The sequence below is a fragment of the Crassostrea angulata genome, chromosome 6 (genome assembly GCF_025612915.1).
Source record: "Crassostrea angulata isolate pt1a10 chromosome 6, ASM2561291v2, whole genome shotgun sequence".
Classification (NCBI taxonomy): Eukaryota; Metazoa; Mollusca; class Bivalvia; order Ostreida; family Ostreidae; genus Magallana; species Magallana angulata.
The window spans coordinates 1,780,826-1,801,497 of record NC_069116.1 but is presented as its reverse complement, the minus strand read 5'-3'; the positions used below and the strand labels follow the sequence as shown (position 1 = coordinate 1,801,497).

At 31.2% G+C, this 20,672-nt stretch overlaps 2 protein-coding genes and 1 pseudogene across 2 annotated transcripts in view; 2 read left to right on the top strand and 1 right to left on the bottom strand.

Moving 5' to 3' along the window:
• LOC128190184 (sigma intracellular receptor 2-like) overlaps positions 1–20,672 on the bottom strand; it is a 47,334-nt gene that overhangs the window by 13,333 nt on the left and 13,329 nt on the right. The window lies entirely within an intron of this gene.
• On the top strand, positions 1,166–2,919 carry LOC128190183 (uncharacterized; annotated as a pseudogene).
• Positions 10,816–14,900, top strand: LOC128190182 (uncharacterized). Its single transcript, XM_052862120.1, has 7 exons — positions 10,816–10,952; positions 11,077–11,135; positions 12,844–12,978; positions 13,993–14,104; positions 14,242–14,300; positions 14,402–14,537; positions 14,778–14,900. Exons 1-6 carry the CDS (start codon positions 10,816–10,818, stop codon positions 14,524–14,526), a joined length of 627 nt encoding a protein of 208 aa, XP_052718080.1. The 3' UTR covers positions 14,527–14,537; positions 14,778–14,900.

Genomic DNA, 20,672 nt, shown 5'->3' with positions numbered 1-20,672 from the left:
CAGCGATTTATCTTACTCTTGCGAGTACACAAAACGTTGTAAAACATTCGAACTAATGTTAGTGCGTTGCACTGCGATGATTTGGATCGCGTTCGGTCACGTCTGAATAGTGTGCATGTCCACTATTCAGAGGAGACTTAATGCGACCAGTAAAACGTATGCAACGACTGCGAGAGCTCGTACAACTTAAGCGAAATCTCGTGCAACGTATGCGAGAGCTCGTGCAAAGCTCAAAAATTTCGATCGCAAAGTGGTGTAAAGTGGTCGAGCGCCAATTGTGAAAGGGGATTTACAATTTGATGACGAACATGTGCTAACTATTAAAAGGTCATTAATCTTCAACTACAAATATAATTGTAATACAAAATTTTGAAGCACAAATTTATTTACGTCTTTATTATTTGTAATATGCATTACAAAATATTATTCCAATAATTATAAATAATTCTTGTTGAAGCAAAGATGTGAGATAAAAAAAACTAGATAGTAATTTAAGCGGAATCAATTGATGTAACAAAACATTAATTTCAAATGATTTATTTTGGCCTCTTGTACAAATAAACACATTGATTTCATTTCTGTCATTAAAGAAACAAATCATCAAAGATCATTACAATAAACGCATAAACATCCCCAAAACCCTTTCCCCAGCCTTACCCATTTTTACCATGCAGAAAATAACAAAATATTAAAATAATTGATATATTTGAAAGTTTTGAAAACAGATGAACCAACAATCATTATCAGGTTAAACTCTCTAACTCTCAAAGTTCAAAATAGAGATCAAAACCATCTAACTATTACGTTTCTTCCTTCTTTTCCAAAATGAATTCGAAATGCACGGTATTGCATTTGATCGTAATTTTTGCTGGAAGTATCTTTTGTTTTGCTGATAAACAGGAGGATGGAATTTGTAACTACAGCACGTATGCTAATTTTTTTTTACTCAAATCTCAATTTAATAAAGTCTACGCTTTTATCTATCTATCTATCTATCTATCTATCTATCTATCTATCTATCTATCTATCTATCTATCTATCTATCTATCTATCTATCTATCTGTATGATTTTATCGGGCGTTAAATATCTTATTTTTAAGGACTATTCCAACATGCTGCACGAATTATATCTACGACGATATTATGAAGCAATGTAAAGGCTAGTATGGTTGTTTAGTTAACCTTTAAACTTCACAAAACTGTAACAACAAACCTCACTTTAACGTTTACAGAAGATGTGTTCTCTGTTCTAGCCTGTGTCGGAGGGTTCGGTGCCCACTGCAACAACACTTGTCCTGAAGGTCATTATGGGATTGGTTGTATCAACAAATGTGCTTGCGATAACAACTTGTGTGACAAAGTTTTAGGATGTCCGATAAATGCAACCGGTACACAACTTAAACGATCTAAAGCCATCATTTTGTTTGCATTGATATATTTTACTTACATTTAATCATATGTTATAATGCCCCCATTTAGGCAAGCGTGAAGAAATACAAATCATGTAAATATATTATATGGCGTACATGTATTTGAATTTCTTGAACCATTCATATTAACCAGACTTTCACTAATCTATCTTGTTTATGGTTCTGTCCCAATTTAAAATCTGTACATCAATTATTGCTTGAAAACAATTTCCTATGTTAATAATTAACATTGTTTTTAACATTAAAATACTGTTCACGAACTTGCAACTTGACTTACGTGCATTTTTTAAGAGAATGGCAACTTTTTTCAGTCATTGACAAAAAAAGACGATATTTGAGAATGATTCTACATCTCGCATTGTCATTATCAGCAATTATCACTGTTGTTTTGGTGGGCGTACTTTTAAAGATAGCTTACAGGTATGGTTGAACATGAACACATTACTATAATGAACTTTTATATATATATATATATATATATATATATATATATATATATATATATATATATATATATATATATATATATATATATATATATATATACTATAACAGATAGTTTAACAATATTTTCAAAACAACATTTAAGATTAAAAAGAGGCGAGGGGACAAGAAACGACAGAAGCATTGGAACAAATGGTATAACATTTTTATTTATTATTTCTTGCTTGTTTGTCTGTCTGTATTTTTGTGTCCGTCCGCATGTAGTTTGGCTATCGCTATCTGTCAAGATTTCACATCGATTTATTTACAGTTGGAAACATGATTATGGCCGATTCCTCGGCAGTATACGCTGCAGTAGTGTGTACAAATAGAACACCGATACAGGGTGTGCAACAAAACGATGAAATGTATGGAAATATTATAATGCTACATGAACAAAATGGAAAACATTAAATAAACCAATAGGAGAGTAGCACGTGACATTTAAGCAAAGTGACCTTCGTACTATTTTATATAACACTTATTCATATATCTGCTACAGAAAGAAAAGAGAAGCAAAATCTAGGAAACCATACTTAACGTACAATATCTGAATAGCATTGTCTTTAAAAAATTCGGATTACAATATTAGTTTGGGTTTGATTTTAGACAACGCGTTATATTTTGTAAACTTTGCTTGAGTTTTGATTCTAGCAATTGTGACATAATTCTTCTATGATACAATAAATGTTCAATGTTGAACTTGAAAATACCAACTTGTAAGAGAAACGATTTTTATCAGCTATATGCTATATTTTGCAAAATTACAAGAGATTATTAGCTATCTATTAATGATTACATGTATATTGAAAGAGTTTCAATATGCAATTATTTTTTATATTTGATAGACGCTTTCCATATGCTGGCATGCATTGTAATCTGACTTTTGGTGTTTATTTTCGTCTCATTTAGTAAAGTAGCTGCCTGACATGATAATCACAGGCATTTTAGTTACCAAACATGCCAATAATTTTATTTTGAAATAGTATTCTAATTACCAATAAGTACACTATATTTTAAAAAGTATGTTTATGCTGTTGATGACTTATAAATAAAATATATAGCTATGCAATGTCTTTGTTTTTAATCCGTCTTGAAATTAACAATTCTTTATCTTATCATCAAATTTGCACTTCAACATACTCATGAACCGTTAGGGAATAAGAAGTATTTCAAAGTCCAGCAGGCTATTCTATGTGAACTGGAAAAGTGTTGAAGCAAGTAAACGATTGGAAGTGTATTCATAGACCATACACAAAAAATAAAATAAAATATTGTATAAACGTTATTAAAGATAGTCAAATTGTTTAAGCATTGACTGTAAACGTTAACTGTCTTAAACTCAAAGCAAGATAGGAGAACTTGAAAGATACCCCGTCCTTTCACGTCATCGACATTAGCCTAAATATCGCTTTTATTTCAAGACAGTGCCCACTTTTTTTGGTTAACCTGAAACAAAATGACACAATTGATGCTTAAAACATGCAACTTTCATTTTACTCATACGAGACCGTGGAAACTTCTTTGTTCGCTGCAAAAGCACTGGTTTACGAAAGCCGAGGAGGATCATTCGAGATTCGAGATTCAAAATACGAGATTCGAAATACGAAATTCGAAATACGAAATTCGAGATTCAATATCTAAATTAACCAATCAAATAAAGGATCTGAAAACCTGTATCCTAGCGACACCAAACTTCTAAATAAAGATCATTCATACATGCTCTTTCCTACAAATAAATGTCTTAATAGCTCTTATATAGTGGTTATAAAATGGTTAAATTAACATTGATAAATTAACCCCACACAGTATAAACAATTAAATTAGTGATAACACTGTGGGCTTTGCGAATATATTTGATTTTGTTTGGCCTGTATGTATTTTTCCCCCGGACCATTTTAACCCGTTGTGTATTCGCCCCAACTGTGTAAAAATCGGCTCGCGAAAAGAGATCGGTTTAATCTAAATAATTAAAACTGAGTGTGGTTTAGCTATGAAACGAAATTCAATGAAATAATCGACATGTCAAAATATAGGTTATGATAAAGTTTTAAACCATAGAAGATATAATGATTTACAATCTCAAGGACAACAATCCAGATAGGAAAAGTGTATTGTAGGGTATCAATGTCATTGTCGATATGAGAGAGAGAGAGAGAGAGAGAGAGAGAGAGAGAGAGAGAGAGAGAGAGAGAGAGAGAGAGAGAGTTTTGTAGTGTCAAATTCAATTTTGATTTAGAATTTGAAATTGAATTGATTTGATACAAGCATATATAGACAATAATTAAGCCTCTTAAAGGAGAAAAGAGAGGAGGTAGCTAGGGTAGGGCAGACCAACTAGCAAGCTTTAATTTTAACGGTGTTATCGCACCTGTGATTTACATCGACTCTCTCTCTCTCTCTCTCTCTCTCTCTCTCTCTCTCTCTCTCTCTCTCTCTCTCTCTCTCTCTCTCTCTCATCACCTAGCATTTTCTTTTCCGTGAGGGGGTTTGGGGTATTTGTGATGTCTTACATTAGCTAGCGAAAATGATGAAAAAAAAACCGTGAAATTTTCTTTAAATTGTGTGCGGACTCAAAATCTCTTTTCAGTATATAAATTTCAGGGGGGGGGGGGGGGGGGGGGGAGGGAGGGGGGGGGGGGCTATAGTCCTAATTTAATTTTCAGTTATTCTGTCCCCACTTTGTTTTCTCTTCGTTTTCCAGGCTTTTTTTCGTTTTGGTTCGGCGAATTAATTTCAAACTTTCTGTGTAGCTCCATAACGATGCACTACAGATAAATTGGAAGTAGTTTTACTTTTGATAAACAGGTATATATCCGTATTTGTCTTTGGATTTGACTCTTATAATCGGATTTAATGTTCCAATAAATATAGGGTAGGAAAGAGTAGACGGGAATTGTTCGCGCATATCCTACTGTACCATTCATTCAACACAGGTATTAGCACTCGTCGAGTTCGACTTGCTTTCCTTTTTTTATCCACTGGTTTTAAAGCTATTAATTTTTGAAAATATTTCGAATTTATGGCCTGATTATATTTAAATTAGAGCTGCGCTGGTGCATCTATTTACCAAAATGGACCAAAATATAACCAAATGAATCTAAAAATGTTGACAAAATTAGTTTTAAACGACCCATTTTTCAATTCCAATCGGGTATGTCCTTTAGAAAAAGCTTGAACCACACACATGTTTAGCAAACAAAACGACAATTGTTTCATTTTTTATGGGGAGGGGGGTGGTGCCAGTAAAGGACATGTATTGCTTGTGGCAGTTGTGCTATACTCTCATTTGTTATAGTAGGTAATACTACATACTGATATAAAATGAAGGTTTCCAATTACACTGTACATAGCTTCTATCATGCATTTTGACCCGTGCGATAGTTTAAAACAATTTTCAAAGCATTTAATGTAATTTAACCGATCATTTTTGGAATTTATTTTTCTGGATCCCCGCCTGATACGTCCGCCTCCTTGTATATTATAATAACATGTACGTTGACCATATGTACACATTAACTTAATCGGTTGTGTTATGTGACATGTGTTATGTGATAACATTTTTTATCAATGTATTTGCAGGATAGGTAACAAATAACAGCCTATTTGTTGGTTTTTGCACTGATTATTTGAGATAATTCGCCGCCATCTTTTATGCATTCCCCACACCACTCACAGTTTCTTTATTTGGTGTTCTGTGTGTATGGCGACAAATTGGTAAAGTTGCACCACTCGCCCCTTGTAGCTTCACCCTGATTCATTTTATCTGACTAAGTGTAATGTAGTAGTAAATTAAGTGCACACATCTTTGCAGTGCTTATTTACATCTTTAGAGAGTTACTTACATACAAAGTAAACATTTGTATGACGTATATGTAATTATTGTCAAGTTTGGTGCGGGGGGGGGGGGTAGGAAACTACAGAGAAACTTAACTTGGCTGTGATGATACATATACCTTCTATTCTTTCTTATTGATATATCAATGAATGAATTATATAAAAAATACAACAATTAATTTTGAAAAATTCATGCACAATCAAATTTTTTAAAAGTTTTACTGTTCTCTGCGCAAGAAATCGGCAATGTGAACAAATTGGAACCCTATCATCCCTACCTTGAATTGTAGAGAGTATGTATCCTACTATATTGAAAACGATGCCAAAAGTAAGACTCATAATAAATTGTTTACTCAAGAAAAGGAAAAAAATGTATTAATAATTCCGTATGATGTGATAATATCTCAATGATTAGTTTATGATCATAGTACTAGTGTATGCCTGTATACATACATAAAAACGATAAGTAATGCTTATATTTATTGGTAAAAACGGACTGATTATTTATATTTAGATTATTAAGATACTAATCTTCATGCGCGGATTTAGAAAGGAGGGGATCAGGGGGTCTGAACCCCCTCCTCGGGAAAATTGGAGCTAATCAAATTTACATAGTAAAATTATTTAAAATTAACTCCGCATATGAAGTTTTCTACCATAACCGCATTTTTACACAAAAGGGGTCAATAAACCTGGGGTTTAAACTATTATTGGTGGTGAGATACCCCAGGGTTCAAACGCATCAGGTGGAAATGCACCAGGGCAAACAAAATCACTTAGATCCGCGAAGCACACTGCATTATTACTAGTCTACTTAAATATTCTGTGTAAAAATAAATACAAATAATTATTTAGTTAGCTAGAGAGAAGTAAACATAGCATTTAAATTAATTTTTATATAAGAGCATGTATGAATGATCTTTAATTAGAACAGTTTGGTGTCGCTAGGATACAGGTTTTCAGATCCTTTATTTGATTGGTTAATTTAGATATTGAATCTCGAATTTCGAATCTTGAATCTCGTATTTCGAATCTCGTATTTTGAATCTCGAATCTCGAATGATCCTTCTCGGCTTTCGTACTGGTTTGCAATGAAACATCCATATGTTAAAGTGAAGTAAACTATTATGCACCTGTATTATAAAAACATTGCAGATATCTACATACACACATAGAACATTCGGTCTGTTAAGAGAAATTAATTTTAAGATAAGACATGGTATTCTTGGATTTTATCATTTCTTACAGTGTCATCATTTTTTTTAAATAAACTAATTTATTAATTATATATAAATTTTTTTTATAACAACCAGGATGCAATTATAACTAGAGTGAAAATTTATGAACACTTGTAAACGTATATAAAAAGTGTTTATGTTTTCTTGATCTAAAATATATCTATTAAGTTTTAATTTACAATAACAACCAAGAAGTCATTATCGTTAGCAGTGATATTCATAAAAACTTGTAAACAGATATAAACCATGTCATTTGGAGTAAAATTAATCATACAATTATTCTTAAAAAGAGGTTTATGATATTTGATCATGAATTTTTAAGAGATTGTTCTATTGAAAACAATATACGTTATTCGTAGTTCTGAATATCGTTTTTAGTATAAATTGGTTTATCTTTTTATATTATTTAATGAAATAAGGAATGGCGAACCATGCAAACACATGCATATGATTTATTAATGAGCCTCATATATAGAAGGTATAACAGAATGTCCCTGACACATGTTGGTGGAGATTATTTGTTCAACGTCTTTTCAAGTAACATTTTCTCTCTCTTTTCTAGTATTTATTTATTATCCTATTCGGTGTTCTAGCTTTAAGTCATAGAACGTTAATGTAAACATAAATCACAGGAAAAAAATATAAACGGTTAGGCATCTTTATAAAATGTAGTTTTGATAAATAACTTTACGAAAAAAAGAAGAAAATTATAATCCAAAATGTGTAATATAACGCAAAAATATCTAGAAATCAAATACCAGGAATAATATACAGCAAATTTCAGTTGATTAGCAGTCCAGATTCATGAAAAAATTGATAATCCTATTGAATTTTAGACTCAAATATTTGAAAATCTGTTTAATATGCAAAACAAATTTCATTATGACAAGTGTTTTGTAATATCTATTCTTCATACATATAGAATTTGTGAACTCTTGGAATGACTATCAGGAAGATATTTTGTTTGTATGAACGTTCAAGTAACACTTTAAAGCATTTAGAAACTATACTCTTTAAAGTGAAATTAAAAATGATTTGTTTTGAGAAGGAGCTTCAAAGTTCGGCTAATACAGAAAATGACATTGGATTATATCGATTATACACTGTATCTTATTTGTTTAAAACATTTTGCGATTCTGTTTTGTACATGCTCATACTGCATCTGTCTACTTGTATTCTATTTTCAATATGTAAACAAAAATCTGATAAATAGTAACGTTATCCAACATAAGTTTGCATATTTCTTTTGGTTTTATCTTATTTTTTTATATACATTTTTGTATTGCACACGGTACAAAAATGGTGAATAATGCTTAAAGCGATGCAAGATACCATATCTAAAAATTTGGATCATTGAACTCATATAAAATTTTGTTAATCGAAGTAAAAAATGGATAGGGAATTGAAAACTGATAGAGGAAATTCTGACTGGAATATTCATAAAAATTGTCGATGAAAATTTATTGCTTTGAATCTTATTAGTGTCACTGCCATTCATAAACTACATATATATTTCATTATTAAAAGAGTTTAGCCATTTGTATTGTTTTCACAATCAAGAAAATCTCAATCACTGAGTACAATTTTTAGTGATTTTTCTTAATTTTTCAAAAAATATTCAATGGCCATTAACTCTAAAAGTAGGTCATTGACCTTATTTTTTTTAAAGTGAAATTTAACACTAAAATTAAGGTCCATAACACGCAATAGATGGTTTTTCAATATCATCAGTGGATTTTTTTTTCATTCTGAGTAAACATAATCCTTAAAACTAAAATAAACTTATTATTCAGTCACAAAAAAGAATACGTAAACGGTTAACATTCAATTGCATGTTACTATCATTGAATCATTACACACGTATTTCAGCATAAAAGGAAAATTCAAAAGTACATGAATAAGACAGTATACAATTATTTAATGCTTGAGGAGTCGAATATTTATCCTGAGGTGCAGGGAACAGCTCAGTATGATCTATTGCCAGATGCCAACGACCGAGGGCAATAGATCATACTGAGCTGTTCCCTGCACCAAGGGAAAAAAATAGGGTCTATTGACTGTTCAGGCATTAAATAATTTTTTTAAACTTATTCCGTGTTTAGTATTTTGTGTTTACAATTATAAATTACAGAAGGTTTTCAAACCATGAAGATAAATTTTAAGAACAATAGTAAAATAAACATAATAAAGTTATCTTTTAATCTTGCAGCAATTTCACTTTTCCTAAAATAAGTTACCGGTCCAATAGATCGCAGTCTATTGACCGGCGGTCCAATAGTTCACAGTCTATTGACCGGCAGTCTAATAGATCGCAGTCTATTGACCGGCAGTCTAATAGATCACTTTCAAATCTGAATACGCATACAAAATAGACGAAAATAATTAATTTGTAATAAAACAACAAAATCCCTTTGATTAGGTAATTAATCATGCTTATTGCATTCTTTATTTCTAGCATTAAAGTTCTTGATAGTTGAGAACAATTGACAAATAGCACCCGGCGGGTGTGATCGTTCAGCAGAGGATGCTCACTACTCCTAGGCACCTGACCCTACTTCTATCTATTTTAAGGTCCGTGTTTCTCTGCTTTGAATTTGTGTTTCGTTTTATGGATTTTTGAGATGGTTCAAGATTTGTCAATTTTTAATTGTATGGATCTTAAATCCTTTATGAAATAAAATGAGTTTCCATTGTAACATTTGCACATGGGCTGAAAAAAGAGCACCCAAGAACATATTTTTCTCCCAAAAAACTATACAAACTTGGCTTCTATCATACATCGTAATTACAAGAGTAATCAGAGTACTGACGTACTGACAGGAGTTGATTTTATCGATTATCATTTATTTAAAAATCAACTTATCTTGCATGGCAATTAGTTTCTAGTCTGTATTTGAATTACGCACTTTTTAATTAAATGAATATTTAGACTTTTCCGACAAGAATTTCGAGAAACCCCATATGAATCATGTTGTGTAATATTTAAAGATAGATTTCAATCTATGTATTAGTAATCGAAACAATTCTAAAAATCGTATGGATCCAAGCACTATTGATGTCGAACTCTAGTCTCGTTGAACCGGACGCTCGACTGTTTCCGTTAATCTGCGACAAGCAAGAGGACCTCTCCGCTTGTCTGAAATTTACGGAGACAGCCGAGCGTCTTGTTGAACGAGACTTTATTAAACTCTGGCATAGGAACACATGAGACCACAAAAATATCTGAATTGTTCGTATTTAATAAAATCTGACTATTTTCAAAGTGTTTATAGATAAGTTTCCTTGAAAAACAATGCTTCAGCATAAATTACATCGAAATTTTCTATTATTTTCAAGAACTTGTCAGCTGTGATGATTTGTGCTTAGGTCCAAACGCTGTTTCACTTTCGGTTTGCCAGAGTAACTGCATAGGAGAGTTGATTCAAATCAGCTCCCAAAAATAGATAATTTTTTAATAAATATTTCTTGTGTTTCGTATACAGACTAGAAACTTTTAAAAGAAACGTGTATTCGCGGAAATCCAAATTTAGAATAATTGCATAATTGTCGGCCTTGATCTGCTATTAACAGGGAAGTAATTTTTCTGATCAAAGAAATGTAACACATGTTTTCGTCTTTTTTTGCACAGAAGTAAATTACATTTAGAACTCTCAAAAGATCCTCTTTTTGCAGCAGCAAATTTCAAATTTTGAAAATGCATCGCAGACTGTTTTAAAATCTGCAAAAAATATTATCTAGTTAGCTGACACGTACCGGCTTACTAGAAAAGGGTACGGACAATTAGAAATTATTAAATAAAACAAAGTTCAACGAGATAATGATATAAAATGATCAAACCTCGAAAGTTCTTCCTTTTATCCAAAATGGTTTTGATCTGTCTTGTACTGCTCCTGATTGCAGACCTATTTACAAATATTTGTAGTTCTGCTGAAGATTTAGATGACGGAATTTGCAATCGGAGCACGTGCGTTAAAATAAATTTGTTGTATTCTGTGTACGCTAAAATTGATCACATTCTATCTGTTAGAATTTCCTAAAAAATTAGAGTATGAGTAAATTAGTGTGAAATGAACAATGATGTTTTTCAGAATTATTCCAGAATGCTGTACAGACTTTGTTTACAACGATACTTTAATGCAGTGCATTGGTAAGTACATGCATAAACATTGTTTTTTTTACTGTCAATGTGAAACATAAACGCAGTAATATCTTTACTGTTAAAACAGTGTAGATTTTGTTAATAACATGGTTTGTAGTTACCTTACATGGTTTTTAATTGGTTCATAAATTCAATATGGGGCAAAAGCGAAGATCGAAGTACTGACCTCTATATACATTTAATTGTCTACGGACTTTTCCGATTTTTCCCCCCGATTACGACAAAGATCACACAGCGGGTGTGACCGAGGATGCTCACTCCTCCAAGGCACCTGATCCTACCTCAATCTTTTTGGAGGTCCGTGTTCCTCTGTTTTGAATTTGTATTTCGTTTTATGGATTTTTGAGATGGTTCACGGTTTGTTATTGTCATTTGTTCATTACAGACGTTTTTTGCTTGTATGATTAAGCAGTTTAACGTTTTAAAAAAGAATCACATCTTGAAGGGTAAAAGAAATGGTGTCTTAAGTCAATAATCCGAAAACCACTTGGATATAAAGATGCGGATCTATAATGTTCATTTATTTTATTTGTGACCATTGTCACATGCCATTTTTTGGAAATATAGGGCCCCTAACAAAAAATGATAACTTTCCTGAATTTTGTGCTAAAATTTAACATAGAAATTCATAATTTGAAGAAATCAAGCAATTATTTATAGTTTGAACTATTAATTAGTAATGATTTTGATACCGTATGAAGTTGAACACATGTAGTGACTATAAAAGTAAAATCTAAGTCAAAGTTTAAAAATTCCTGCTTTACAGGTAGTTTAAAAGGCCAGTTCATAATGAACACAACAACAGATGTTACATAATTTTGGAGTAATCTAATTATAACCACAGGATTAATCTCTGCCATTCAGTCAACTGAAATGTGACTGAAAGGTAACTGAAAGGTGACTGAATGGCATAGCTATGCCATTCAGTCACATTTCCAGACCATTCCGTTAACATTCAGTTGACTGAATGGCAGAGATTCATCCTGTGAACGCAAATTAAAATAATTATAGTAATGTCATCTTTCTAAAACTTTGCATACCCATAGACATACATTTAATGTCTCATTTAAAAGTAAAACAAGTAGGGGCCACATCTCAAGGATTTGAGATATAGTATGAATTAAGCTATTTTTAGGCCAATATTAGAGTTAATTTTTTCTTATCTTCTATAAAATATAAACTAAATATGCCAAAAATATCAATAGAAATATCAAAATATTGTAAAAATATGTTTTTAGAACATCCCGAATATTTCGTAATACACAAACTATCTAGAAGTTTGGTCTGCGCTGAGAATTAGGAAGCTAAAGTAACAGTACTCTAAAACTATCGAGTTATGGAAAATGTTTATTACCTTCTTGAAAATCTTCCGGCACAAAATAAAGTCCCTTACTAAACTCTGTCAAAATGTAATTTTTTAAAAACGATTTTATTTAATATAGTCTATTTTTGCATTGTAAAATATAGACTTACAACTAGAATTAACATGTGATGCAGAATTTTAAGAGCAGAGGTGACCAAAAATGGCTACCATAACCAAAGGAGCGAACCTCTTTAATACTTTAGGATGTGACAGCTTGATATTGAATAGCAAATTGCTGTACGTGGCTGCCGTTTGCCATTACCGTTATTTTTCTCACATAAAAGCTGAGTTAGAGATATTAATCTACCCAAAATTTCGAATTTTCCATTCCAGTCTGTGTCGGAGGGTTTGGTATAAATTGCAGTCAAAGTTGTCCTCAGGGGTATTATGGAAGACGGTGTATGGAAACCTGTTCCTGTAATATAACCATGTGTGACAATGCTTTAGGATGTCCGGAAGCTGCATCGGGTAGGTGGCTGTATGAATTAGATGTCGGTTTGAACGCAACAATCAATTTGCAATTTCTTTAAAATATATTTTCAAAAGATCTAATCAATGCAATTAAATACTATTTTGATTTTAAAAATTAAATTAAATGAGTTACAACAAACTTTATTTTGATATGGGCATGATTTGAAATAATTTAAAATTAATATTTAAATGAAAGTAATTCTATTATTCGGTCTTTTGTGCCCCTTTAATTATGATTGTTTTAAATTGGAAACTAAATAAGAAAGTTACGGTGTTTATGTATTAACTGTAGTGGAATTTTAATAATATTTTTCCTCATACTAATGTTTAAATTTAAATTTTTTTAAGTACGAAATGTGATAATTACAATTCTGTAAGAAAACACATATCCTACAAACAGTTTTGAAACATGATTTGTATCTTGTGCTTAAAAAAAGTAATTGTAAAAACAAATGCATGTTTTTTTACATGGTTCCTCTATTAAACCTTTTTGCAAATAAACTGCTAATGATCCAGGTCTATCCATAATCTTGACAAGCATTAATACGTACAGCTAAATTCTAGAGATAGTGGTTAAAGCCTGAATTTCAAGATATAGCTATAAAATTCACAATGTATACAATGATTTGGGCCGATCTTTTGAAAACCAATTTAATTTAAATGCAAACTTAAAGTTTAAGATGGTAAGTAAATAATTATTTAACGTGCTTTTGCAATTTGACGATGCACACTATATTGTGCAGTAGATGAAATGAAATACATTTCTAAAAAGAGATTTTTTATGAAATTTTCAACTCAAGGTGTTTTTCTCACTGTGTTATCCCTTTATATTATATATATATATATATATATATATATATATATATATATATATATATATATATATATATATATATATATATATATATTAATATGGACAATTGCACAAAACGGTTTGTGTAAAAATACGTGAGGCATATGTTTTAGTCGGTACGTTTCCGCTAATATTGTTATCAAATGAATAATTCATAGATTTGGACAAAGACGGAAGACCATCGTTAGGACTGTTTAAACAGCTCGCGTTGTCTGGTCTAGCAATCGTCATAGTTGTGCTGATGATCATAATTTTGAGAGTTATTTACGGGTAAGAAAGAACTTTATAGTCGATCAAACGAAATGTTTTACTATGTGTTATTCAAATGGGTTTATTTAAACTGAATAAAAGAAACAGTGCATCTGTGGTTTCACCTTCAAATATTGCAATAACATTATAATTTTCCATTGCAGATTGCAATCAAAAAGATTTGGTGATGGCAATAGTTCACGGAATAAAACGAATTGTACTACAAACAAACCCTCTCTATTTACTTCTCTGTCTGTCTGTCTCATTATAACGTCCAACTCAAACGCTTTATCCATTTTGCCGTTGACATAATTTTAGATGAGGGCATGATGGCCAGTTCCTTGGTTAGATACTCTGATGTTGGTCACCCAATGACGCCACCGGAACTAATTGTAGAACAAAAAGACGTTATATACGTAAATATGACGATGCTTCAAAAATGAAATAACAAAAGGTAAGTGTGAAAACGTTGAAGACTGTTTGTAGCATTTTAATCATTCTATATGACTTTAGAAATCTAGATGTTTAACCTTCAGACCCCCCCTCCCCTAAATTATAAAGATTGTAATAATATCTTGTAAGATTCGTTAACTACAATAATATTACGACATTTGTCTTTCTCATACTTTCATATTCATTAAGTTGTGATATTTGGGTGTTCGTAAACAATGACCTGTATTGTTAATTTTTGCAGAGGACAGGATTGAAGCTGGTGATTTTTCCTGTGTGAATGACTAAAACTGAACATATGTTCCGTAGGACCTATGAAGCTTAATATTACATGTGTTCTGTTTTGCGTAAAAAAAATACTTTTTTTGGTGGAAATAAGGTATTATGAAAATGTCATTATTATGTTTGTTTCATAATTGTGAGTTTGAATGTTGAAAAACGTATTATACTGATTTAATTGAAATATAATTTACATCCAATTTATGTTCTTACTTTCTATTTAAAAATATATTGTTTATTATAAAGATAATGTTTTTGCCATACTTAAGTACTACATGTTGTATGAAATTAAAGACTAACAAAATAAAATGAAACCGTAATTAAACACTGTTTGTTCTAAGATTTTCAATTATGTTTTGCTGAAAATATATATGATAATTATAGGTAATCCTGGAGAAGTGCATTTGTACTCATTTGAATATATTATATAAATATGAAGTTCAACTTCTATGTTTTCTTATGTTAAAATCATTACCTGAAAAGAGTGGATTTATCGGGATTTTTTTTTATTCGAAAGAGAACATGCCGTCAACATCAACGTTAATGCAAACTTAAACTGTCCTGCATATTGCAGTATATAGCAATAGACAGCATTATACATGTTTACGCGTGGAAATTTAAATGATTGAACCCAATTTATTAACATGTAACATTACATATAATGTGGATATACACCGGATTTACATAGTTATTTTTTTGTTTTGGGAAACAGCAGAAAGAACTGTAAATTATAACAAATGTAACTTAACGTGTGGTCCAAAATCTACATTATAAACAGCAAGAACAACAAGAATGTCAGATTGATATTTTAATCAATATTTCGATTTGACTTGAAACCCAAGCAATACACAATGGAGCAAAATCCAAAATGTTTGAAATTACAAAGTTCGATTACCGGCATATGGTATTTTACATAAGCAATAATAACACCTGTTTGTATCAAGTATTATACATGTAATAGGTTATACATTTGTGAAACCGTTAACAAATAAACAATTGTCAGTTATAATGATGTTTAATATTGTAGATTCTAGCAAGTCTTCTCTGTTTGGGTATATATTTTCACAGGTTATTCTCGTCAACAAACATTTAAGACAATAATTGAACTAAATAATGATTTGTTTTTTCTTATATTCAATTTTTCACCATCGCTTACTACGTGCTCAAAGAAGACGAATCAAGACAGCTTTAAAATATTGTCTAATTCGAAGATTATAAAAGTCAACAATAATAAGAGAAAGCATGACTCTATTCTTCTTTTCAAAAAATAAAGAACATTGCACCGTATATGGTTGAAGGGTTTTGTTGAATCATATCTTTGTTACTGCTGACGCACAGAGGGAGAGGGGTTGTAACTATCGAGCGAATGTACAATTTCAACAGTTGAACTAATCTGCTCATTATTTTCAAATACAATTAAACATATATAGTAATCACTATATTTTGCCCTTTTCACAGAATTATTTCAAAATGTTGCATTGATTAAAATCTTGGTTGTACCCTTTATGATGATACAATTATAAAATTATGAGAAGGTACATATGCATATAATTATAGTATTTAGCATCTTAAAAGTGCGGAGAGATTCATTGTCTCAATATATGAAACATAAAAAACCCAAAAATACACGAATCTGTAATGTGAATATTTCGTAGAGTGTTGCGGCATTGCCAAGCAATATTCTCTCAATTTCCTTGCCAGATATTTAGAGTTTAAGTTGAATCAATGATTTTATGAGAAGTATATCATTAAAACATGTAGACAAAATCATACCTGGTGACGTCACAAGGACATAGTATTCAATGAATGTAAAAGTTTATTGGTTTGGCGCAGAGTCATGCAATTAAAAATTCGCAAACAAATTAGATATTATGTATACACTGTCCCAAGATATCCTCTTTTTAACGTTTGCCTAATTACGTGATAGCTATGTATACCTCAATAATTTAATGATGTACATTAAAAAGTATAAACGATTTCCAAGATTTTTGGTTGAAACGACCCGTATAGCTTGTCAGATTTCGATACATGGCTAAAAATGTGATTTCTAACGGGATTATGTAATGCAGCGGACCCGGATAATAACGTTGAAATATTACGCAGGGTATTTCAAATGACTTTTGAATGGGGAAAAGATGTGAACATTCCCTATTGTAAATCTCCATAAGAAATTTGTTTTCGTTCCTATGAATTTTTTCGAGTGAAAAATGATGTGTCAATAAAAATATCTTTAAAAAATTCCATTTTATCGATTTCAATTGCTTTACTTTCTCAAATATGTCTATTTTTATCGAAAATGTGCAGCAGGAATATTTTGGGATAGACTATAACACGAAATAGATTATTATATAACTGCTACAAAATTTCTACACAAAGATCTATTTGATAAAAAAAAACACAAAAAGCACAAACAGATACTATCCTCTGCATTTTCCTTGCATTTCTTGTCAAAATTTAATAATAAACTCTTACCGATTGAGTCGCTAACATTGTTGCACTTATATCATCAACGTTTGGAATATTATGGGTCATTGGGTATCCCCTTGTGGCACCAGTGCCGTTTATCGAATGTCGTTTACTTTTCGGAGTTGTAAAGAATAATGACGTCATAATATGACATCATAGTGACTATATGCACTAAATGTATCATCGAACACGTGCATAGGATAAACTCCACAAAATACATCGGTATGAATGAAACAACTCATTCATGCATTTGAAGTAGGTCATTTGCAGGAAATTGCCCCTATGCAGCCTTACCTCACCCGCTAAGGCTATCCCTCTTGAGTAATTTTCTGAACAGGTGCAGGACGCTTTTTTTTAAGTAGGCTTGGTAAATAAAAACAAATATCTGTTAAGGTAAAGGTTTTCCCTCATTTATTGTCGTCAACAAATGTATCAACACATTTCAAGACATGTACCAAGGTCGAACTGGGTTTATTGCACAGCGTTCTGCATCATTAAGTAAAGGAATACTTTTTATTATCACAACACGTTGATGTATCCAACCCATTCTAGATATTAATTTTCAAAATGTTTTTTTTATTTTACAATTCCTTTTTTTACAGTATGTTATAAACAGTTCAAATAACATAATCATACTCCTTAAAAATACTTTGTTAAAAAAAATGCTGCATAATTTATTCATTTTTCCAGAGAAAACTTTAACATCCGTAAATGAAAAGAACACAGGTAAATTGTTATCAAAAGCATCTTTTTAAAAAAATACCACATTCTCCTATATTTGCTTTACCATATATTTAGCACCTTCCTAGTTCATTTATTCATTTTACATGAAAACAGATTTAACGTGTTATTGCTTTCCTCATATTTTTGTAAAAACTTTGTAAACTGCATGCAAAGTGAAAAAAGCAATAACAAACTGTCAACCATCTAACAAATCCATAAAGCGAAATACGAATTTAAAGCAGAGCAACACATACCTCTAAAAAGATAGAGGTGGGATTAGGTGCCTAGTAGGAGTAAGCTTCCACTGCCGACCGGTCGCACCCGCAGTGTTCTCATTGTCAAGATAATGAAAAACGGAAGAAACCGTAGTCTGTCCGGTGTATAAATAATGTCTAACAAGTAGGAAAAACGGCAGTCAACGTGTATCCTATTGAAACATTGTACTTGCTGACAAGGTCAATGTATCAACTAAAGAACTCGCGTAAAGATGATTTTAATCGAGGTTCTTGATATTCTTGTTCACACAATTTGGTTTGTAAGAAGCATGACTCGTTTAATAAATTGATTGTTTACAGAGCATGATCTTGCAAAATGAATAAGCTTTTAGACATAAACCCAATAAAGATGTGATTATATTGCTACATACGTAAGGGAAGTTGACGATGATAAAAAAAAAACGTTTATCATAAAGTGTTGTTAGGTTACCATTAACGTCTTTTTCTAGTAAAAATCCAGATATAAAACAGATGTTTGGGAATCTATGGTATCTTTTATTTCAAGCTCACTTGGGTATTTTGAGTTGACATAAGAGTAAAAGTAACAGTTGTTAATGAATAAAACATCATCAATATATATCTATATGGGGAGATGAATGCCACGGCTTTTCTTGCACATGCTTTTCCATGAATTCTGCTTCGTATGAATATGAAAATAAGTCAGCCAATAAAGAAGCACATTTTGTGCCCATGGGAATTCCGATTTATTGTTGGAAGACCTGGTCTCCAAAAACTACATAGATGTTGTCTATCAAAAATTCAAGCATCTTTAATATGTTAACATTAGAGTACTTGTGTGAGTGTGTGAGTAATTAGAATGGCTTTTAACAAAATAATGTTTAAGATTTCAAATGACAAGGCAAGAATATTAAAAAATAATTAAAAAAAGAAACAACTGTCGATGACATAAAAATTTAGATTTAAATTTGTCATGGGTAATAGTTGTATAAATCGTATGTTTTGATGTTATTGATTTTGGTAAGATTATGTGACCTCAAAGTTTCTAAAGTTTCCACATCTGATTTACACCGCCTCTGTAGTACAATGTTACACAGTACTTTTAAAGTTTCTCCTTCACTACTGTAAGAATTTTAGTTAGTAAAATTACCAGACGTAGAATTGAAACCCAGTTCTTTAAAAACGCAATGAATATAATGTGCCTTGCAAACAAAGACAATGTTGGCACATGCCTTGTCTAGCAGGGACCAGTACATACTGATCATGCAATCTATCTAGTTCTTTTCTCACTTCTGTTTTATTGAAAACAGAAGGATAGATGGTTTTCATGTGGCCTATATCTGAAAAAAGAAAAGATATAAAAGACAAAGATATTTTCAGTGGTAAATTACAGAGCGAGAAAAAATAACACCCGATACTCAGAAGTATCCATTGAAAGAAGTGCATCAAATGGTTTGTTATGTTTCTTTTCTTTCCTCACATTCCTCTTTTTATCGTTATAATGAATTTTTAAAGGTTTTGTATAGTTTGCTATCTAATGTCAAGAATATGAGGACAACATTCTTTAGAGACCCCATACTCAAGTTTCATACCAAATACATATCGAGGAACACGTTTTAAAAATGTATCTACATAAAGTTTAATTACTTTATATTTTACATAGCATATACTCTATTTAGTCTTGCAACAGCAACTGTAAAAATTTATCATATCGATTACCCATCTGAAACCCCTAAAAGCATGAATAAACTGCAACCAAATGAAAAATGTGTGAGAATTATGTAAATCTGAGTTCAGCTGATGTATTGTATTGTTATAACTTTAATTAGCGATGGTTTGATTAAAAATTCATGGGGTATAACTATAGTTGAAATCATTATTACATTAAAGACCGTCAATTTTTTATATTGTTAATATGGGAGAAACCGGTCAAAAAGTTAAAACAAAAATAGAATAAATGTGAAAAAACAAGATTATTTAAGTAAAAGTAAAAAAAGTGTTATTTACAAATATTTAGATATATACATTTAATTGATAATAAATAAAAACACTTAATAGGAAATAACTTGACTGTTTAAATTGTCTACTTCTAAAAGTCCAAAAGTCAGAGAGAATAATAGAAAGGAATACCATCGAGCTCTTCCTTTTAGATCTTTTCGAAAATGAAAAGCATTGCATTGTATGTGTTTGTAAGTCTTTGTGTAAATATATTTGTTCTTTCTGATGAACCGGCGGATGAAAGTTGTAACTATAAAACGTATGTACAATTTCATCGTTTATATTTTGTTTCCAGATATAATTAATCATATTAAAAAGGTCATCACTAGATTTTTCCTTTTTGCAATCAGATTTTTCTTAAAGTGTTGCGGTAATGACCTTAATGGAACACACTGGGATGAGGCCAATGTAAAGATATGCCAAGGTCTTTTATCTTATAT

What these genes read in the sequence shown, in the direction of transcription:
- LOC128190182 (XM_052862120.1), top strand. Translation starts at nt 10,816, where the DNA reads ATGATCAAACCTCGAAAGTTCTTCCTTTTATCCAAAATGGTTTTGATC. An exon ending in ATTTTGAGAGTTATTTACGG is followed by an intron (nt 14,105 to 14,241) that starts GTAAGAAAGAAC and finishes TATAATTTTCCA; the next exon opens with TTGCAGATTGCAATCAAAAA. An exon ending in TTCACGGAATAAAACGAATT is followed by an intron (nt 14,301 to 14,401) that starts GTACTACAAACA and finishes ACATAATTTTAG; the next exon opens with ATGAGGGCATGATGGCCAGT.